At 43.9% G+C, this 23,038-nt stretch overlaps 1 protein-coding gene across 6 annotated transcripts in view; it reads left to right on the top strand.

The window, feature by feature from the left end:
* POLQ (DNA polymerase theta) overlaps positions 1 to 23,038 on the top strand; it is a 97,239-nt gene that overhangs the window by 38,257 nt on the left and 35,944 nt on the right. For all 6 annotated transcript variants that reach the window (XM_090057279.1, XM_090057270.1, XM_090057260.1 and 3 more), the window contains 8 exons: positions 3,720 to 3,963; positions 6,223 to 9,440; positions 11,331 to 11,477; positions 11,978 to 12,174; positions 13,864 to 14,104; positions 14,194 to 14,387; positions 17,351 to 17,485; positions 19,033 to 19,207. In XM_090057279.1, the coding sequence (XP_089913405.1) occupies positions 3,720 to 3,963; positions 6,223 to 9,440; positions 11,331 to 11,477; positions 11,978 to 12,174; positions 13,864 to 14,104; positions 14,194 to 14,387; positions 17,351 to 17,485; positions 19,033 to 19,207 (4,551 nt within the window). The remainder of the gene's footprint in view (positions 1 to 3,719; positions 3,964 to 6,222; positions 9,441 to 11,330; positions 11,478 to 11,977; positions 12,175 to 13,863; positions 14,105 to 14,193; positions 14,388 to 17,350; positions 17,486 to 19,032; positions 19,208 to 23,038) is intronic.

Raw genomic sequence — 23,038 nt, 5'->3', positions numbered from 1 at the left:
GTGAAAGCTGGAAGGGGGAGGGGGAGGGGGAGCCCTGAGGCCCTGATTGCTGCTGCAGCTGGAGCAATAGAGGCATTAATGGCTGGGTGGGAGCCCAGGGGTTCTTATGTTAATTCCTTGTAGGCTGCCAGTTTGACAGCCCTGGTATACAACATAATATTATAGCTAAAACGAAGCTCTTGAAATGAGGTAGTGTTAAGTGGTATGACTGCTGCTTTGTCCTACGTGTCTACAGAAAATATCTTCTGCTCTGGTACCAGTGTTGAATGAGTGAAGATATTCTGCAAGCTAGTAACCAGAGCCATAGGGACCCTGGATACTGAAACTTCCATCATTCAAATTTCTCTGCCACACTCATGGTGTAGTGCTCCCATTAAATGAGGAAGAAAGCTTAGCCCTTTAAAGGTGTTGCGACAAATGTTGGCTACCATTCCTTGTATTGTCCAAAAATATCAGGTTCCATATCATTTGTCAAATCCCTTCTGTGCTTGCCTCAGTCCAGGATCACCAGCTGTATAAGTGGTGCAGGAAAAATCCAAATTGGTAAAGAGAATGCCCCAAATGAAATCTCAGAAGAAAAGCACAGTCGTCTGCTTCCTTGTATGTTTTCATTGTCTATGTGAAAGGTTAAACAATAAGTATATTTTTACTGGTAATGCATTAGCAGTTAATGTTTAGTCCAGTGGGGAAGAGAAGCAGCACGGTGGTGCCTCAAGAACAGGAAGGTGGCAGGGCAGGCAGGAGGGTGGGAAGAGAGCTGGGGGGGGGAGGGGGGAGAGGGGAGGGGAGGAGCGAGGGGTGGGGACTAGTATCCATAGCCTATGAGAATATAGATGAAACAGCAGATGGCCTATCATGAATTAAGCAATTAGCTGCTCCTTCACAGGTGCTCCCTCTTCCCCAGTGGGCTGAGAAAGCCCCTTGACTGCTGCTGCCACCACTGCTTCTTCTCCCACCCCCTTCAAAGATCCTAGGGAGCTGCTCCAAGCAACTGCTGTTATCAATTAACCATTTAATCAGTATAATTAGAGGAGGTTAAACGGATAATTTTTTTAAACTATATTTGCATCCCTAGTTTGTGTGATATACTTTGTAAAAAGGGTAGTGTAATTTGCTTCAATAAGTTTTATCACCTTTCCTGAATGCCACAGGATGTCAAGGAAGCGCCCACGCAGTTTATTCAGGAAGTCTTAACCTGCAGGTAGCCAGAGATGCATCTTATACTGCTGACTGATCCATGGTTATGTCTGGCTGGCTTTATGGCTGCAGGGTTGGGGTATTTCTAGAGAAGTACATGTAGTGCAGGTGACCCCTGCCATGTAGGGCATTAGGGGTTCATCTGCCCTGCCATGTAGGGCAGGGGTGTCAAACTTCACTCAGAGCCCTGGGCCAGATCTGGACTGCATGGGCTCATCTGTTCCGCTCCAAGATGGTCTGGCTGTAATATTGCAGAATCAGTGTCAGGTACTTAATCTAGATCGGGGTGGGCAATTATTCCGGGCGGTGGGCCAATTACCCAGTTTTGGCAAGCTGTTGAGGGCCTCATGGGTAGCCCTTCCCCTTGATAGATGCCCCGCCCCCTGGTCACCATCTTGGGACCAATGTCCCAATGTCTTGGGACCAGTGTGTCAGGGCCAGCACCAGTGGGGCCCAGAGCAGGGCGCAGGCTGGCAGGGGTCTGTGGAGCCAGGCTGGGCTGCACCAGCAGGGAGAGGAGGGAGCTGGCCTAGCTGCATAGAGCTCCTGCCGCCCTGCTCTGGGCCTTGCCGGTGCTGGGCTTGGGACACTGGTGTGGGCCCTGTGCACCTGCTCACTCTGTGCCCTCCAGCCCCACTGTACAGGTGGGGGGCAGTGTGCAGCCCCGACCCCCTGCTCCTTGGCAGGAGATGAGCTGGTGCTGAGTGTGGGGGAAAAGCGTCGTTCCCCCCCCCCCCCCCCCCCCCCCCCGCCCCTTGGCTGGGACTCCCTGCTGCAGCTGCTTGCAGTCCACGCAGGGCACAGGCACAGGCAGCCCTGCGAGCAGCTGCACTGTGGGGTGCCGCTTTTCCCGTGCTCAGCACCAGCTTGTAATCCACCCCCGCTGCCAACCTGGACCCCGCCGTATCTGCCTAGCGTGCGAGCTCCAGGTGGGCAGCAGCAAATACTGCTCGGTGTGGCAAGCAGGGGGGTCGCAGCTGCTGCTGCTGTATGCAGCCCTAATGGGCGAGCCTGGAGCTGGTGCAGGGCCCAGGCTGGCAGTGGGGGCAGGTGATGAGCTGGTGCTGAGTGCAGGGAAAAAGCAGGCCCTCGCCTGCCCCATGGCCAGCACTGCTGCTGCTGGCAGCCTGTGTGGGGCTGCCTGTGGCTGGTCAGGATAGCCCTGCTGGGCTGGAAACAGCTGCAGCAGGGAGCAAAGGCCATGGGGCGGGCGAGGGACTGCTTTTCTCTGGGCTCCTTCCCTGCCTGGGGTCTTCCTCCTCCCCCTCCATTTTTGACCAGAACCAAGGACAGATCAATATTAATTTGCTAAAGTTTTTAGGGGCCCTGTGGGCCAAATAGAATGGCCTCGCAGGCTGGATCTGGCTTGCGTATTTTGCCCACCCCTGTTCTAGGGCTTTCTTGGTGTCTCTGGCTTTGTGCCTTTGTAGATGTTTTTGAGGGGGTGGGGTGGTGATTTTATGGATTCTTTGGTTAAATGGTTGCCTGTGGATGCAGAGAACCAGGAGTTAGTAGCTTGAGAGGTCCCTTCAGTCCTCTGCTCCTGTGTTCCTGAATCTGCAAATAATCCAGCCATTTCCTCCTAGAAGACACTTAAATGAATCATGCTGTACATTTCAATCTGCTACCAGATGGCAGTTGCACTATTTCTCCTGAATGTGAAAACTTAGTCAGCTAAAGCGTACTACATCTGCCACTTCCAGGAATATTTCTGTATCAGAAATCTGTAAGGCAGCTGCATGGAGTATTCTAACAGCTTTTATTAAGTGCTGTGCCTTTGACTTAGTTACCTGGGGGCGGTACGACATGGCTAATCTTTTAGTTGCAGGATGTGGTCAGTGCTTCTGGCTGCCCACTTGGCCCAGGTTGAGGGGTGAGGCCATTCAACTTCATCAAGACTAGGCCCTCAGTTTAGCTGGCAAGAGCTGTTGGCTGAGCCAAACTTCCAAGCCATTTTTTGAGCTGCATGTGCAGCCAGAACCACCTGCTAGATCAGTTAAGGGCCTAATCCTGCTTAAGTTGAGCTGCCCAGCCCTCCTTGAGTTGGGTGGGTGGCCAGTTGTGCCTGAGGGCCCTCCTGGCTTAAGGGGTGAGGCAGGCAGTTTGGCTTTAGCTGGATTAGGTCCTCAGCTGATCTGGCAGTCACCATTGACTGGGTTGACCTTCCCAGGACCCCTTTTTGAACCAAGTGGTCCCTCTGCTGACTTACAGTACCATCTTATTTGATTAAAAATAGAACTTCTATCTTTGGTATTGGAGATTTCCTAGTGAACTATCCTGTATAGCGGCAACAGCTTAGTTCCTGGTTCTGCTCTGTTTTTCTTACTGCAGCTGAAGACATTTAGTAACATAAGGCTTTCATTGCATTGGGGAATTGAGAATGCTTCCTGGCTTATAAATAGATATTTTCTAGTTTAAATTGCATTTTTTTGCACATGAAAATTTGTATCGGGGAGAAAAAAAATATCCAAGCGTTTTTAGAACTGTGTTAAGGTCAAAACAATGTAATTTGTTTGTTCCAGGAATGGTAACAGTTTTCTCTAATCGGCTGGGCTGGCACAACATGGAACAGTTGCTCTCCCAGTTTCAGAGTCGCCTCACCTTTGGTGTCCATAGGGAGCTATGTGACCTGGTTCGAGTGTCTCTGCTGAACGCGCAGCGTGCCAGAGCTCTTTATAACACTGGCTTCATTACTGTGGCTGACCTGGCGAAAGCAAATCCTGCTGATGTGGAAACTGCCCTGAAGAATACAGTGCCATTCAAAAGGTGAGAAATCAGCGAGTTGGGAACTGGAATGAAGGCAAGTTGGTTTTGTTCCTTTTTACCATCAACAGAGGAAGTGGACTGAGCAGGGTCAGTTTTTTGTGTGTAATTCCAAGAGTATTTCTAAGTGAGTTGTCATTCTGTGATTTATAGTGTAAATTTTGGCGGCCTGGGTTCTCTTCCTTTTTCTTCCATTGATGCATCGTGTAGTTGAGAGGAAGTCATTGACCTTGATTTTGCTATGTGTAAAATGAGAATGATGCTTTCCTACTCCATAGAAGATGTGATAATTGAATAATCTTAGGGTGGCGTTACAGGTTACCTGTAAACCATTCTAAAGACACTTAAAACAGGAGCATCCATGCATTCAACTTAAAGGATCTTAAACTTTGGTAAATACCCTCTAAGTGTCTTTAATTTAAGCCATATGAAACTAGGGTTATCTTTGACCTACCCTACCTAGCTTGAGCTAGGGTTTTGTTCGTCTGCTCCAAGGAGATGAAGCTACCAATTAGCAATCATCCAGCATCCCAGGATGCATGGCTTCCAGCCCTTCTGCCCTGACAGATTTTTCACCCTCCCAAGTTTTATTGCTCACAGGCTGGTACTTGGTCCCAAGTTGCAACCCCACCTGCCCCCAGTGGGTATGATCCTGGCCCACATAGCACCATGCCACTGGTTCCAAGAACCCCAGGAGACCTGATCCAAGCCCCTGGGCTGGGGACCAGGTGCACAGGCCTCCCCTCAGAGGGTTAAGCCCTTTAGGAGCAGAGCCACCAAGCAGTGAGAATATGGAGCCCAGAGAGGCATGCTTCCTTAGGCTGCATATTCTGACCATGTTTAACTCCTGGGGCTCCACTCCCAGAGAGATATAGTCCTGGATCCTGGCTGTGTGGCTGCTCACCAGGCCCTCTAGTGGCAAGTCACAGTTGTGCAGGTCAGAGTCAGAATTCAATCTCAACTTGTGACTGTCCTGAAATTGTTCCAACTTTAATACTACCTAACATTCAACAGATTTAGAATAGCTTAAAGATAACCTGTAACAGCACCCTTATGTCATAACCTCTAATGGTGTTACATTAGTGCAGAGTATCAAGACATGGCAATGTTGCTGGGATTGATATAGCCCCCTCCCAGTCTAAGCTGGTCTGTTAGTAGAAGTACCTCCAATTAGAAATGCTTGAATTTCAGTTTTGCAGGTCCAGTCAAAGCCTTAATAATTCTGGTGGTATTTACTTCATGTTCTTACTTTGTTGTAATAGATTCTTAATTATTTCAGTGACGTATATTCACGCTCATTTTGAGTTTTATTGTTGTTTGTGTTTGAGATGCCTTTTAGGCTTAACCAGGTCTGTCCAACTTCAGAGAAGTCAGGGACCACATACAGCATGGGCCCAAGGCTCTATTATCAACACCCCCACCCTCAAGCTGCTTCTCCCTACCCCACGAACAGAACAAAAAGGGAAAGGTGGAGGAGGGAAGTGGAGCTCAGTGGCAGTAGTAGTGAGGGCAGTGGTACTTGGTTGGAAGTGCATGGGCTACAAATTAACTCCTTACAGGCTGCATGCTATCCATGGGCCATGAATTTGGACAGCTCTGGGCTAAACCATTAACCCAACAAAAGCTGTAATTCAGCTTATGTTGACATCTACTTGGAAAACAACCCTTACAGTTTATGTAGGAGGGGAATAAAGTCTAATTCTGTCCCACACTTGGAGCTGATGTAGGTAGAAGACAGCACTATCTGCAACACTTACATGGTTTGACCTCTGTTTCTCTAAACCATTTTGAAATGTGAATGGTACTGGAGTTTCTTCTTGGTGGCTTTAGTCTGCTTCTCAGAACTCTTTGAAATTAGTGGATGTACCCTGCACAAGTAGGTTCTCAAGAATGTGAGTCAGTATGGCAAAACAGCTAACAAATGAGTTTGGGTTAAATACAGAACTGCCTTTTGACTCTTACATAGGTTATTCCAGGTGCAAGTCACAGTGGTGGGAGGAGGGTGGGGAAGCCAGCATGACTAAGCATAGTTACCCTTTTGCTATTACTATTTCTTTAAAAAAAAAGAAAAAAAAGAAAAAGAAATGTTTATTTCCTAGCCCAGACTACATGGTCCTCAAATATATTGAACTTAAAGCTTCACTGAAACTGTTGTGCTAATTAAAGATAAGTGAAGAGCAGCATGGTGCCATTTATAAATGCCAGTGTGAGTGTTTCTACAGAACTTCCTAGTTGACTTCTGTTTTGTTTCTTTTCCATTAGTCTTCGTAGGGCGGTGGATGAAGATGAAGAGGCAGCTGAGGAGCGCAGGAACACTCGCTGCATCTGGATGGCTGGAATGAAGCATGTCACTGAAAAAGAAGCTGCCTCCCTTATTGTGGAGGAGGCTAGAACACTCCTGCAGCAGGACTTGGCTATGATGGGAGTAGAGTGGAACCCAGATTCTTACCTGGACTCTGAGTCATCCTCTTCCATGATGAGCAGCGAGTCAGAGCTGGAGAACAGAAAATACAGACTGAGCAGGGAGGGGTCATTTGAGACCCTAAAAGCATTTAACAAGGAAAGATATGGACTTCACCCCAACTCTCAGTCTGGAACTTCAGCAAAGGTTGAAAAGGCAAATAAAAGATTGCTAGGTGCCAGTACCCCAAAGTGCAGGCTGCAGAGCGAGGCCCAGGTAGATCAGATTCAAACAGAGGAAGGAAACAATGATGTCATTGTACAGAGTGCTAGAAAACGACCACATCTGAGCAAAGATAAAGAAAACATGGAATTTACTTCCAAGAGAAAAAGCAAGGCAGGCTCCAGGGAATCAAGTCAAGAATCCCCTACCGAAGAAGGCAAAAGATCAACCTTGAGCTTTGTACCAACAAAAAATTCTGCTGTATGTAGGCCAAGGATAACAATGGGTGGATGCTTAAATCAAAGTAGAAACTGCAACAGGGCTTTGAAACAACATAGGTCACTGCTTGAAGAATCAAGGAGGCAAATAACAGGTGTAAAAGGGCCCCCTCTTTCTAGACATGGCAATTGTGAAGGTAAACCCTTTCCAGATGGAAGTAATAAGGAACTGACAGAAAAAGGATCATTGGTTCACAGGGACAAAATCTCAGGATCTTTTCATGAACATTATCTGCTTATAGGAAGCAAAGAGAAAATGGAAGGACTGCTTATGGAGCCTTCTGTTACTAACGAATGCAAGCCTAAAGAAAAAACAATTTGTCAGGCATCTAGGGATGTTATAATGAGGGATGCTACAACTGTGAGAATGGAGACAAGTAACACTGTGGGAGGCCTGATGATACCTAGTAGGGAATTGAAAAATGAGAATATTGGTGCCGAAGACGGTAAAGTTCATGCTGGAAAAAAATATGCTGAACGGATATCTGGAAAACAGCAAATGATTCTAGATACAGACCTCTGTAATGAAATAGTCGGCAGTTCTGCAAAAACACATGTGAGTGATGGTACACACGAGCAGAAAACTGTTTGTTATGAACCTAAATCCTGCCTTTTCCCAATTCAAAGCAAAGGCAAGCATAGCAGCGAAAGGCCCAATGGCATATTGTTCCAGAGTGGAGGTGTGGGTAAAGCTGCTGATAATCAGCCTGAGGATTTTTTGAGAGACTCCACAATAAAATCCAGAGCTGTTTGTATTGCAAAAAGTAGCAAAAATGGTTATGCCCATGATCTGTCCTTGGACTACAGAAACTTTGAGGACAGCTTCCAGTTGGATACTCAGACGGATAGGATAATACAGCAGCAGGTGGCATCTGAAATTGCAGGACATCAGGGAGCAAAAGGCACAGAGCTGGCAGCCATTGCTGTGCAGAAAGCCTTCACAAAACTCCCCTGCAATAACGCTTTTCAAACTGAGAGTGTCGCTGATCAAAGCTTAGTTGCGGCCTTTAGAGAGATGGACTCTTCAGGTCTTGTGACAACACTTGGTATGAAACAACCTGCTGATCTATGTTGCAGTGATAAAACTTTGGGCTCTGTGAGCTCTTGTTTACAGTCTGCAGTAAAATTCCCAGATGCTGCACTTTGTCTCAGAGGAAATGATTTTTCTGTCACTGACTCCCAGCTACACGGCTTTTTACAAGGTTATCTAACCCAACCTTCAGTGAAGGAGAGTGTCTGTCTGGGTCTTCAGAACAGAGCCCCCACCTCCAATGGCCAGCATCCACACATCATACATGTACAAGTAGAATATCATCATGTTCCTGAAACTAGTCTCAATACAAGCAATAGTTTGCTGTTTGAAGATAGTTTCAGTGATGTCAATGACTCTTCTGGTATTCGTGGAGGTGAAGCTGAAGGGATGGAAACCAGGGAACAGGAGATTCTACCTCTTCCTCCTAATGCCATTTCTAGCTCTCTTGTTGGCTGTCTGCATCAGCAGAGCTGGGGGCCTATTCAGGATGTATTGAGTATAAATCAGGCTCAGCAGCAGCAGCCACCACAATGTAATGATGCGTCTCTTACGTTCTCTGAAATTGATTCTTTCCAGTTGGCTGAAGCTTTTGACAATGTGAGCTCACCTCCTTTTCAAGGAGACTTGCCATCTGCAGCTCTTGTTGAGCCAGAACTAAGAAAATCTGTTGCACAGGAGGGCTCCGGACCAATGGATATAGGAGGAGATAAAAGTGTAAGACTGCAGAAAGCCCGACAAACTGTAAAAAAAAATACCAATCCAATAGTATGGAACGAACATTCATTTGAGTTAAGCCCAGGGTTGCAAGAAATTCTAGACAAGTGGCCTAGCCCTTCAGGCAATAAACCTAATTCATCGAGTCCAAGCATCCTTGGATCAAAGGAAAAATTAGTTATTTCAAACTGCAACCAAGAGCAAGGTGCAGTGTTTGAATTTGGCTGTGGTCAGAAAAAGCCATTACCCCTTTGCCAGGGTTTAGAAAACTATTTGACAGGTAGAGAGAGCAATAGGGGAGCCTTGGAACAAAAACCAAATTGTTCCCCTCAGTTTCTCAAGGGAAGCAGCAGGAAGTGTGATCCTCAGCCAGATATTAGCAATGGGCTTATTCCTCCAACGCCCCCTGTAGACCCTGCACAAAAGAGTTTTGGCATGTCCTCTCTGAAGTCTGGGAAAAAGAAAGATGTCATCCTCGTGAATGAAGGCCCGCTCTGTCAGGTGCTGCAGAATGGCATACCTGCTTCAGACCAGCAAATAGAAACACTGCAGTTTAATCCAGAAAATGGAGGCCCACTTGAGACTGACCCTGTAAAAGACAATTCTGTTCTAGACCAGGGCTTTTCACTGCAATTATCTCAAGATGTTTTGCCACTTACTTCATCCAGTGCTGAAAGTTTCACTATTATTGATGTGGCAAGTGACATGGCTCTCTTCCAGACCTTCATCCAAGAATGGAGGAGCAAAAATAGATTTGCCATCTCGGTGGCTTGCGAAAGAACAAAACGTCTCTTGTCCCCCAGATCAACTATAGGCGGCAGATTCAAACAAGGTCAGTTTGGCCTTCCTGTATTTCATGTTCCAGTGCATTACTTTGAAGAGAAGTTCAGTTAAGCTTGCTGAGAGTAATCAAAATTCAATGAAAGTAGGTTAGGAACAAATATGCATGTTTTTGTTTTAAATTTGTGAAAATAAAGAACAAATCCTACATGTATTGTATGTTGGCAGCTGCTGAAAGTGCAGTGAATTTCCCGTTCATTTGGAAGAAGGCATGTGTTGGACCTAGGCATTGCACTGAAGGGTGGAACTGGAAAGAGGAAGGTGGTTAGAGTGAGTGTGAGCCATAAATACTTAAAGGATTGTTACCATCATCAGCCCGTAACAATGGCCATTAAGTATTTCTTGCTTGTACAATCCCTGTGGTTTATTGCAGACATGTTGGTGAATGGCTACGTGCCTGCTGTGTGAAGTGTGTAGTAAAACATCATCATGAAACAGTCAGCCAGCATAATAAAGTAAGCAGAGTATTTGCTATAATGGCAGCTTGCATCTTCATAAGGAGCATTATTGCTAAAGCAAACAGAAGAACCTGTACTGTTGCTCTGTTATGAGGCCTGGAGAGTTGAGCTAATCTGGAATCAGAGCAGCAAGCTTATCACAGTATAAATGATGCTTTTCTCATTGAAATCTGTAAGTGTGGCAAATGACGAGCACTTAAATGGCCAATATAACTGGCATTTAAAAGATGGGGACATTTCTGTCTGACTCATTCAGATGAACACAGTTCCAAATTAGTGCACGGAGCAAATATGAGCCAAAGATTCATCACTTCCCTTATTTTAAAGTGGAGTCCCGTTGTGGTTTACTGCCAATGCAGTAGGACATACACAAATAGCTTTCAGCTTGGCACTAAATAAGTAATAACTTTGAAGTCGGAAACAAAAGCAATTTGTTCAGTCTCCACTAACTAGAAAGTAACAATCCTGGTTAAATATTTTGCAGGTTACCTTATTGTAATCTTCTCCATTCATTGGCTCCATTTATTTCATTGTTTAATGGCAGCCCATCCCAGGCTGTTGCTGTGGTCCTGCACATTTTCATCACTAGTATTCATATAATGCAACTCTCCAAGGGGGCTGATGCACTGTTTTAGGGAGTTTCTATAGAGGAAGGAGAGCAATTGTGATGGAAAGGGGTATGAAAGTAATGAGTAGTTTCCCTTCATATATCTCTGACGGGGATATGGATAAACCAGCCTCTGGTCTTTGAAGATCTCTACCAGATAGTATGTGAAATTGATTTTTTTTTTTAAATTTTGCTCCCTAATCATATCTTATAAACAGATTCTCCACATGACCATCACTGCTACCATGGGGAAGTATTAAGATATTTGCCTGACCATGGGAGCAGCATTGACAAAACTGTTTCAGGAATGGGAATGTAATTGTGATAGAGAAATGACAACTGTGTCACCATACAAGAGGAGGGAGCACAGTTATACCTTAAATCTTAGGAATGCAGGGGTGGATCCAGTGAGGTGAGGACATGGTCAGCCTCTTCCCTCCCTCCCACTTTTTTAAATCATGTAGTGCACACACAGTGAGCAATCTTTACCAAGAGCTTTAGTTTCCACTGCTGGTTGCACCCCCATCCCCCCATTAGATTTCCATTGCACTCCCCTTTTCAAGCCTACATATGCTCCTGTAAGTATGGCAATACTACAGAAGGCCAGATCATTTTAAGATCTCCTAAGCAGTGGTTTTCTCTGTTACAATGCCCAGCCTACCTTGCTGTTATAAAGATGTGTTGAAAAAAAGAATGTAGAAAACAAGAGGCTGGTGGATAGGTGAGAATGAAGGCATTCTAGGTTGTTTCATTATTGGAATGTTAATTGATTAAAATGTTATATGTATAATTTTAACTTTAAAAAATATTTCCATAGTAAGATCTCCCCGGCAGATCCAGGTTAAAGATGATGGATTCCTGATCAAAGGCTGCGAAGATACCTTGATAGTTGGATTGGCAGTGTGCTGGGGTGGAAAGGATGCCTACTATGTCTCACTGCAGCAAAAGGCAGACAATCAGGCTGGTAAGAGCTCTGGCAGATGGACCAGATTGCAGGAAGCTAGGCCTTTCAGAGAGTGGACAACCCTGTGAAAGTTGTCACCTAGTTTGGGACTTAATGGATGTATTTTTGGAAGCTGTGAGTGTCCCTAACAGTCTTTTTATCTGACAGAAGAAAGCAGCCATGTTAGTTTTTGCCAAGGGCAATGGCAACATGCTTTCCAGTGTTTCCTCTGTTTCTAATGAATTTCCTGGCTACAGAGTGTTGTGTTTCAGGCTTAACTGCTGGTGAATGTGACTGAGCAAGATGCTAATTCTCCTCATTTCTTTGGACAGCCCATCCATGCTGTTATTTATAAATAAACAAGCACTCACACTGCTTCCTAAATCCCTTATATATAAAATCACTTTGCATTTATTACTGTTATATTTCTGCTTAAGACTGCTGGCTTTAGAAAACCCACGCTACCTCATCTATTTCTGTGGTATCCTGAGTAAAGAGATGATGTTTTTTGTGCCCCTTAGAAGTCAGTGCCAGTTTGGCACCCCCGGCTTTGGATCAGAACCTATCTGTCACTGAGAGACTGTGTCATCTCCAGTCCTGCTTGCAGAAAGAGCCTGAGGGAAAGCACTGTCTGGTTATGTACGACCTCATCCAACACTACAAGACCCTGCTAATGGCCTGTGGCATCTCCCTGGAAGGAAGCTTTGAGGACCCAAAGGTTCAGGGATTTGTTAAGAAATTAAATTTGCGTTTTTTATTTTTTTTAAACCAGTGTTTGAAGTGCTTTGTACTTTGCTCAAGCCATTTGTCTGTTTACTGAGAATCAAAAAAAATTGCCATAGGTTTTAGTGATGCTTTCCACAGCAGCAATAATAGCTAGAGGTAAATGTAGAAACTTTTTATGGCCAGATTTTCCAAGGTGCTGAGCTGCTACCAGAGCCCCTGAGAATCAGGTCTCTGATTTATTGTTTCCAAATGTTTGTTTAATTGTATGCAGCTCTAAGCCACATGTCACTTGGACACTGACATATCTCAAATACAGCTCTCCAGGGGGAGAGAGACAGCATGCTCCAAAATAAGTTCAGTCCATGGGTACTTCCTCTTATTGTGCTGTTTAAAAAAAGAGCTGAAGTTTTATTTGAATTGAAAAAGCATTATTGCATTTTAAATGGACTGAATAAAATAGGAATTTTGATTTGCTTAAGGATCCAAAATACTCTGCAGTACAAATGCAAAAAAGTATGTTTAGAGGAACACTTAAGCAAATACCTTAGCCATAAGAAAAGCCTATGGTCCTTGTGGATCAGAAGTCACTGCCATGGTATTGTTTACTTGCCAGTGAACTTAATATGTGATTGACTCCATGGGTCTTTTCCAAATAAAGTTATATAAATATCATGGGGGAAACCTTTTCACTCATGATATTTCTTATCAGTAACTGGATGATTAGTCTGCTTGGTTTGTAATTAATTACAGAGCACTAGAGACATTTCTGGACTTAGTCTGTCTTTTTCCATTTTGCATATCTGACATTTTTAACTTTAAATTAAATTAAAATTAATAAATCACTTCTGATTGATTTAGTCACCAGGAGATGTTGATATAATTGCTTGCATAAACCAGCTCAGCATACCTTTAGGTTGGGTGGCATGGTTCAGCATCAAAATACATAGATAAACAAACTGCATTTAAATATGTCCAGCACAAGAGAGAGCCTAAACTTTAGTGTTACAGTGGAGTTCTAGGGGGAAGAGAAAAACACCCATAAGAATTGCAGCCTTACTTTCAAGTGGCCTGCTCTGTGTGCGAGTAACATCAAATCTTCATAGCAAAATAAATTTGCTTTATAGTTTGTCACCCCAGAGTCATTGTGGGAGGGCGAGAGGGATCCTGCTATGGCTCTGCATGCAGCCTTAGAACTATTAAACATGTTTCAATTACAGGGTCCAATTTTGCTTTCACTGGGTTTATACAAGGGTCATTTAATAGTAGAATTCACCTGACACAGCCCTGATTACTTGTATTGATATGCAAAAATGGGGGTCAGGCTAGGTTCTTTTCACAGATCCGCATTTCATAGCAATCCTTATAATGACATTATTTTTTACAAAGAGTTCTTTTCATGTGCAGACTTTACTCCATTTCTGTTTGATTTCCATGGCTTTATTATCTGTGAAGAACCACCAAGTGAAGGCAAAGCTTTGTGTGCATTTTATTGACTAAGTAATAATTCTCAGAAGCATTTAATTGACTGTCAGTAAGACTTGGGTGTCTCACCTGAGGGCTTTGTTGAAGCACAAGTTTACACTGCTGTTGAGAACTTTTGGGCTCACTACCAAATAGTGTTTATGTTTCTGTTATTATTAAAATAACCAAAGTGTTCAGTATTTGCTTATGTCCATTTTAGGTAGCATGCTGGCTGCTGGATCCTGACTCTAAAGAACGTACACTTCACAACATGGTTACCAGCTTTCTCCCTCATGAACTCCCCCTGCTTGAAGGGATAGGAACTGGCCAAGGGGTGCAGAGCTTGGGGCTTAGTGCCAGTGCTGATCACTCTGGGCGGTACAGAGCAGCCATAGAGTCTGTGCTCATTTTTGGCATCATGACCCAGCTTAATACACTGTTACAGAAGGAAAACCTAACAGGTAAAAAGGACCAGGGGTTGGGAAGTTTAACTTGATGAGTAGGGTCATTTGGGGAGATCAGTATTTTTTAGCTTTTCTACTTATTTCAGATGCTTTCTGCAAAGTGGAGATGCCCACACAATATTGCTTGGCTCTGCTGGAGCTGAATGGAATTGGCTTTAGCACAGTGGCATGTGAGACCCAGAAACACATCATGCAAGCTAAACTAAATGAGATTGAGGCCCAGGCATACCAGGTGGCAGGCCACAGCTTCTCCCTGACCAGCCCTGATGACATTGCAGAGGTATTTGAGGGACTTGGGTGTGACAGAGTTGCTGCCTCTAAAAGACTCATCAAGTTAACTTCTTACATTTGGGTAGAAATATTGGTGGAGGGGTATTTGGTTGGAGAATTGGACTTTAAAGATGGAAAATAAAGCTAATTCTGATCAAGGTTGATTTTCTGATAGAGCTGTATCTTGACAGGGACTGAGTCTCTCTCAGGTGGTACTGAGCATCTTCACTTTCACAGACTTTAGTAGATGAGGAAGGTATTCATACTATTCAACATGTTGTAGGATTAGGCTTTTAATTTGTAAAGAGCTACAGCTACTCATGATCATCTGTCAATTTCCTAAGAAAATATGCAGGATCTATTACCAATTCAGACCCAAAATGTTTTTTGGCTAATACTGGGAGGGTGTGGATGCACTAACACTTGGATCCCTTTCAAGAGAGGAATGTTTCACAAAGACAGCAGCTGGTGCTTCTTATTGTTATGTGTGAATGAGCTGGCCTCAAACCAGATCCAGCTTTACCTCTGAATGAAGCAGTACTAAAGTTGGAGCAGGTTTGCTGCATTTGAATCGTTTTCAGCTTGTTCACACATAGCAATTAGAGTGTGTCAGCTGCTGCCCCCTTGAAACATTCTGCTTTGAAAGGGTTCCAAGCATTTGTGTGTCCACACCCTGATATTAGAAATTAACTCTACTCCGTATTGGTTTATTGAAGAAATTGTGCACTTGAGCTGCGTTGACCAGCTTGTATTGTTACTGCTGTGCCTAGCATTTCGGGCAGAAATAAAAAGGGATCTTATTTCAAACCAGGTTTGAAATAGTGAACCAAAAAGAAATTGGTTACTGGCAGATTGTATATATAATGCCTTCCAACCAAGTAAATCCCAAAGGGATCCATCCTATGGTTCACCTTTCTGTATGTGCAATATGCTGATTACAGCAATAGCATCTTTTACAGCTTTTGACCATCTTACTTGATGTGTGTCCACCAGTATCTCTACCAGAACTGTTCTTAACATGGAAACTGGCCAAAATGTGCAAACAACCGCTGTTTAAAAACACTCCAAAATATTCCCTACTTCTCTGCAAACACAGAATTTCTGCTCTCAGTAATGCTGATCTGATGCCAGTTCGTGCTCATGACCTAATGACTCTCCAGGTTCCCATGTCTTCTGACTCATCATAGCTAAGGAAAAAAAAAGCCTCTTATGGAAGTATTTTTCCTGTAAAATATGGTGGTAAATTTGGTATGTCAGAGATGTAGTCCACCAGCTAGATCCAGCCCATGGAGCCATTTCACCCAGCTTGTGAGGCTCTTAAAGGGGCCAGAGATTAGGGAGTGGGGTGAGTGGGGGCAGGGTCTGCTGCCAGATTCCCAGCTATGGAGTCCCACTAAGGACATGTCAGCAGCAAGGGGATGAGTGACAGCTACATTAACCCTCATGCTGCTGTCACTGTTCATCATGCAGCTACCATGTCTGGGTCCTGCCTGTGAAGCTTCTCGTGATCCCGATTTAGCACACAAGGAGGCCTGCAGTCTGGATCTGGCCCAGGGATCTAGCTGCATATCAACTCAGGATAATGAATTTGGTATAAAAGTTCTGTTAGAATTTATTGAGTGTCCCATGAAGTTCATGTGAACCTTTGCCATTTTATGCAATCTTCTAATATAAGGCTGTTTGTACTAAGCAGATTACTTCTGCTTTCCCCTGCCTGCTGTGTAATTGAACATAATCAAATAGTGCTGAATACCACCTGAAAATTCAGGATAAGCGGTGAAGATTTGTGTGTCCTCACTGATATTAGAAATAAACTCTACTCCGTATTGGTCTTTGGAAAAGAACATCTTCACTGTGGCTAGTTTTCCAACTGATAGTAGTTTGCTAGGAAAAAAACTAATTTCCAAGCTAATGTCTAAAGCTCTTTAATAAAAGGTACCAGTAATGTGCTCTTTCAATGCTTTGTGTCCTGCAGTCGATTCCCAGGTAACATCCAGGCTTAAAAACAGAAATTCCAGGGCTGATTAGCTTGAGATTTGACTTGCAGCAAAAGAGATGCCAGACAGTCATTTAGGACATCTTTACCCATACTCCAGAGTGGAGTGGGGGATGGGGCACGTTAATTAAAGTGGCTCTGAGATCTGCTCTAATTAAGATGCCCACAGTGTCACATGTATTTAGCACCCTGTGTTTCAAAATGGTGGTGGAGGTGCTTTAACTAAAAAGCTTGTTGAATGAGCTTTAGTTAAAGCATTCCTGCTGCTGTTTTGAAGCACAGGGACATTCAATACACGGGATGCAGAGGCTGCTGGAGTGTGCTAATGAATTAAGTCTGCTCTAGCACACGCTAATTAGCACCTGTCGGAGTAGACATCCAGCAGGTGTATAGCTGCCCTTGTATACACCTTAAATAGCAATTAAATACCCTTAAATAGCAATTAATTTGAATCCCAAAGGTATTCCACTCTTGGGATTCAAGAAGCAAAGAGTTAATTTGGATACTTTACAGGTACTTAATGTGGGGAAATGGGCCTCTGTACAGTCTGGGGTTTGCTGCCAGACAAAATTCTCAGATCTAAATCAGTCTAGTCTTTTGTTTTCAGCATCAGTTTCCTATTCCTCCATCCTACATCTTTTCCTTGTCTTCCTGTCACTACAGCCAAGCAGTTATTAAGGAGTGAGCAGTGAGGATATCTGTAGCCTCATTTACAGGAATCAATTACCTTATCTAAAAACACCTTGCAATCCAAACTTTTTAAGATTAGAAAATTAGATTTTAGACTACATTTTGTAGTTAATTAAAATGAGGAGGAACTGCTGTTGATAATACACAGATCTTTTAATCAGCTTGTTAAGTACCTGGAACGTTAGCATTGTCCTTTTGTTAGAACATAGGCTATTAAAGTGCTCTTTCACTTGTTTATTTTGGGGTTTAAAAACATGTACTGAATTTGAAACTCTGGTCTCTATTAGGTCTTGTTTTTGGAACTGAAGTTGCCACATGGAGATGTAAAAGCTCAAGGGAATAAGAAAACTCTTGGTTACACAAGAAGATGCACTACTAAAGGACACAGGGTCAGGCTGGGCAAGCAGTTCAGTACAACCAAGGTACAACTAAATTAAGTGTAGTTCTGTACTGTGACTATAGGAATAACTTCTTTCCCATGTACACTTCATAGTTGGATTGGATTTTAGTGAGGAAAAATAAGTTTTAGTGCTGTCTTCTCCCATGCAGAGTCAAATGTAACCTCTTTTTAAGGCACAGATGTAACTGAGAATGAGGGGTAACTGCAGGTATAACTGAAATGGTAGGTTTGGCTGAATGTAACTCAACCTAATTGTGTCTACAAGACAAATAGCATAAGAATTGTGTAAGGTCAACAGCTAGACTCTTTTGTCATCTTCTTGAAGGATGCTTAGATGTCAGGGAGAAAAATACAATATAAATACATATATAGACACACAGATTAAAAAAAAGTTTTTTTTGTTGCAAAAGAAAGAGGTTTGTTTTGGAATTGTCTGCTGGCTCCTGTATGGCAGGATTAACTGTCTGTGATTAATTTTCTCTGCCTTTCAAAATTTTCTGTGTTCTGCCTTTCAAAAAAAATTGCTTTTCAGAATGGCTACATAGATTGGTTTTAACCATGTATGATATTGAAAGCATGTACACAATCCAGGACCACCAGTATAACTACCAATTTCTAACTGTTCTGAAACCGCTGCCCTAATACTGATTGCCTGGGGTTAATCACTGCTGCATGTGTCAGACAAAGACGTATGAGCAGATCTACTTGTCTCCTGTTTTCAGGGCTCATTAACTCATGTTGTGCCCCCAGTGTCCTTTTGTTCAGTGTGAGAAGTGGATTGGAAAACAGATACTGGTGTCTTAAGCTCTAGCAGCAATGAAGAGATGAGGAGCTTGGTAGATTTCACTTGGTGTTAGCCCAGGTGGGGTATAGTAGAAGTAAGGCTAAGGGTGGAGAGAGTTATCTAACTTTTACAGTGTTGGCTACCCTATGATGCTACTATGAGTCCCAATGGCTGTACTCAGCGCTTTTTTTTAATTTTTTTTTAAATTCTTTTCCCACATTTTAATTTGAGCAATTGCTTGTACCTTCATTGATCAATAAGAAGCAACTCTTTTGACTTAACTGCAAAGTTTTTATTGCTAGTGATTACCTGTGCCCTACAAGGAGTGTGGTCAGTGGGCCTGTTTGTGTCCTCCTGATGTGCAGTCAGAATAGGAGAGGTGCAGGGAGAGAAGCACAAGAAGAGGAAGGAGGAGCATTAATCTGGGAGAGAGGAGACAACCCAGGCCAGGCGATCATTTGACTGGTTCAGGTGACTTGTTTGTTAAAGCAGACTCTGAAATTTTTCTTTAGGACTTGAGACCAAATGAGTCTGTTCAAATAATTTTCTCTGGCTGCATGTTCTATATTTCAGCTATGTGTCATAGTGTTTTTACTATCTGTACAGCAAATATGAGTGGAGCTGTTGCTCATGTAATATTGAGACATGGCTGTGGAATTGGAGACTTTCCTCTCGGTATATCACTGTAGGTTAGAATTAACCTCTGTAAAACGAAAGAAATTTTGTATAGAATTTATATAGAATTTGTAAGGCAGCCCATTATAGCTTTGTGCTTTACTTTATAGGATATTCTGGAGAAATTAAAGACTTTACATCCATTACCAGGCCTGATTCTAGAATGGAGGCGAATCACCAATGCAATGACCAAGGTGGTGTTTCCGCTGCAGAGGGAGAAGCGTTTGAATTCTTTATTGGGGATGGAGAGGATCTATCCAATCTCTCAAACTCACACAGCTACAGGTAACGAGATGATCATGACATCCTTTTTTCCCCTTCGTTTCTGACAGCATGTTTGAGTGATCAGGAAGAACTGATTGTGTCCTTTAGCTTACTTTCAAACCAAACTAAATCAAAAGTTTTAAAATACAGAAAAATGTAAATCTAAATTAAAATTCAGGACCCTATGTAGCTAGGCACTGCTGAAGCAGTGTTACTAATATGTTTTATGTGTGTGCATTTAAGTAGCTAGAATATACAAGTTTCTGGTGCACCTTCAGGAATAGTTACAGAATTTGGGGGATACATGCACACACACGCATGCATGTGATTTGGGGAGGTGGGTGTGTATATATATACACACTCTGTGTGTGTGTGTGTGTGTGTGTGTGTGTATACACCCCCCACCCACCAAATCCTATAACTATCCCTGACCTCACCCATACATGTGTATTTATTAAAAGGCATTTTAAAGGCATCTTTCACATGAACATTTAAAACCACTTGAAAACATTTATTATATTAGTTACCTTTCTTCCTGGGAGGTAGTGAAACTATTACCTGCACTTTAAAAATGAGGAAATCAAGGTGTAAACTAAGTGAAGTCACCCATAGCCAGTGGAAAAATTGAGAACTCCCAAATAATGCTGTACTAAAAACCTCAGTCATTTAGCTTCATCATTTTGGCCGTCATGGAGGTTGGATTTTGAATGGCTTCCTCATTTTCCTTGTATTATCTTATGGATGGATGGATGCATGAGGGGGATGTCATCAGTCAGTACAGTCTCAGTATGTAGTATCTTTTTCTTCATCTTACGTTCTTTTACTAATTTCTTGTTTTTTTTCTACACTTGTAAGAAGTGTAGGATATCTGGTAAGTGTCACTGGTCACTGACAAGAAATATAGTGGGAGCATATTTTTTATTTTCATTCTCACTGCAGATGCCTTTCTCCATCTTATTTTCCTTGTTCCTTATTACCTTTTATTCCTAATTGCTTGTGCTGTGCTGTGCTGTCTGTGTCTGTGCCTGTGGCTGCATCTTGATGTTTTTATATATTCAGGGAAGATGTGTTCCACTGTATAGGGCACTAAACTGGGATTGTAGAGACCTAGGTTTGCTTTGCTGTTCAGCCTTTGACACTGAGTCCCTTCACTGCTCTATTCTTCCCTTTACCTGGTTCAAAGAAATTTGTTTTCTCATAAGTACTTTGACATCCCCAGATGTAAAGCTCACTCTGATAGCTGAGTATGATCATTATTACTCTGGCTTTGTGTATAGAGGTGTAGGCTGGGTCTGTATTTTGAAGATGACAAAAGTTTGGCATTTATCTTATTAGAGGCTCTGTGGCATATTTGCCAGGTATCAGAGATTTGGAGCAGAATATTGAAATCCATTATTTTTATATACTTTGAGAAAAGAAAATCTAATTAATTAGTCAGTAGGCTAACTCATCACTGAATTCTTATTAGTTAGTCCACTGGATCTCTGCCAGAGTCTCCTTGATTTGTATACAAAGCATGCTGACTAATTGATTACCTGTTAAAGTGCAATTAGCTGTTTCCACACACACGCGCACACAAACTGCCTCTCTCCTCTCCCTCCCCCTCATGAAATGTTCTCCTGATTTATTATTTGTCTTAAAAACTATTGACCTATGTCAGGAGTGTTAAACATATAACCCATGAACAAGGCTCCCTCTAAGGTGCATGTGTACGTGGCTGCGCACAACTAAAAGGGTGGCCGCGCACAGCCTTTTCAAGGCCGCACACCAGGAGAGGCTGGGGCGGGAGCCTGGCATGGGGTCCCCCAGTCCTGGGAAGTGCTCCACTCCCCCGGAGCCGGCAGAACTCATGCCAGCCTCCATCCGTGCCTTGCCTCACCTCACGGAGGAGCTGCTGCCTGCCCCAATGAGGCTCGACTGGCTCCAGAACACTGCTCCGCTCTGCCGCATTGCCTCGGGGAGTGAGGAGGCACGTGGCATCTTACAGTAAGCTTGACTTACTGCTGCTGCTTTCAGATTGTCACTGCATACCTACACCTCCCCCTTCAGACCCTTCACAGCCTCTGGGCTGCCACTGTTGGACCCCTCTGCCACTGCAATGGCCATGGCAGCCACCCCAGTGCCTCTGGCTGGATCCAGCCCATGAGGAGCCCCACAGTTTAGATCCAGCTCTGGGCCCCAGGTGAGTTTAACATCCCTGACCTACGCATCCATAGCACCTGTCTAGCCATTTGATGCTTGCAAAGCTTTGGATCTTTTTTAGCTTCTCTTGATCAGGAGGAAATAGATCATCAACTATTCCATTTTGAAGAGTTCACTTCTCTTCTGGTGACGAGCTTTGACTACATGATAATGAGGGAGCAAAATAATTATTTTATAGAGTGCTCTGAAATTTTGTAATAAGAAACTGTACATTTAGCATTTACCTGGATACTCATACAATTCTCATATAGAGAACAAAATGTGTGCCAGTTGCATTTGACATTTTTGTAATATATTTTTTTTCATTATAAACATTAAAAATCATTCTTTGGCAAGCTGTGATATGGCATGCAGAATACATCTCATGAAAAGTTGTAAATAGCTAACTATGAATAACCCATGGATAATAATTAGTCATCATTACTAATCCACTTGGAGTGATGAATTAAAATTTTTTACTGTCGTAATATATACTCAAGTTTCTATATAGAAATTTTTAATGACTCAACATAACTTTCCCATAATGCAGGGATTTTCCAAAATACCTGACTACACAATTTTGGCATGCTTACCTGAGATTATATGCTTGTTTTGCCCAACTACCTGAGAGTAGTCTTTCTAGGCAGGCAGCTGACCCTTGTGTCACCCTATTTTTTTGCTGGCCTCTGGAGTGGCATTCACAAACATTTGGAAAGAATGGTCTCTCTTGTAGTGACAAGTTTTTCAGACTTGCAATATAAAATCTGTTCCTCTGTGTTTGTAGTGTGCAGAATTTTATTTTAGAGGTGCACTGTTACATCAGTCACATATCAGATCGGCTCCAATTTTAAAAAAATCGACTGCGTTGGCAGTCAGCTTTTTTTGGCTGTTGTGGCCAATAATGTGGCCCATAAGTGCCATGTGCATGCATGCATTTCTGGGGAGCCAGGAGCACAGCCCTGCAGTGTGGAGAGCAGCCGAGTGCAGCTGTTAATTCTGTTGTGGGGGTGGGGGTGTGCAGATTAAAGCCCCCGGGGTGAGGGAGGGGGTGGGGCTGGGGCTGGGGCTGGGGCAGGGGCAAGTGCTGCATGGCCATGGTGGGTGGGACCGTGGGGGGTGGGGAAGGCTCCTGCCACTATGTGAACCCTAAGAGCGCATGGGGGGGGGCATGTGCCCCCAGATCTGCAAGTAGGGCGATGATGGGCTGGGGCTGTGTTGGGCTCTTTCTGGCAGGGGTGGGGGTTGGGCCGGGGGCTGTGCTTAGGGTGGGGAGCAGGAACACTGGAAGGTGTAACTGGGGGGAGCTACAGTGAATTTTGGGGTGGATGCAGCCCCTTCCCAGTGTTACTGCTGCCCACCCTGATTGCAGCCTGGGCCAGCCTCCCAATGCAGCCCTCAGTGGCACCCCGCCCTCGCCCTATGTACAGATGTGGGGGCACCTCCCCACATGATCTCCTGGGATGCGCGTAGTGGTGGGAGTCGTAACCCCACTCCCCGCAGCCCCCGGACAAGCCACTCGCAACTCTGTCCTGGAGCCTGCCCCGCCCCGGCTGTGTGGTGCCTGCCCCAACCTGAGCCCCACTCCCTCTCTCACTGCAGGGGCCTTGATGTGCTCCCCACGCCCCTTCCCTCCCTACCACCCCTTCCCCCAAAACAGACTTACCACCCCAT

Source organism: Crocodylus siamensis, chromosome 1 (assembly GCF_052110815.1).
Source record: "Crocodylus siamensis isolate JL-2025a chromosome 1, ASM5211081v1, whole genome shotgun sequence".
Lineage (NCBI taxonomy): Eukaryota > Metazoa > Chordata > Crocodylia > Crocodylidae > Crocodylus > Crocodylus siamensis.
This window is presented reverse-complemented; position numbering and strand designations above follow the sequence as displayed.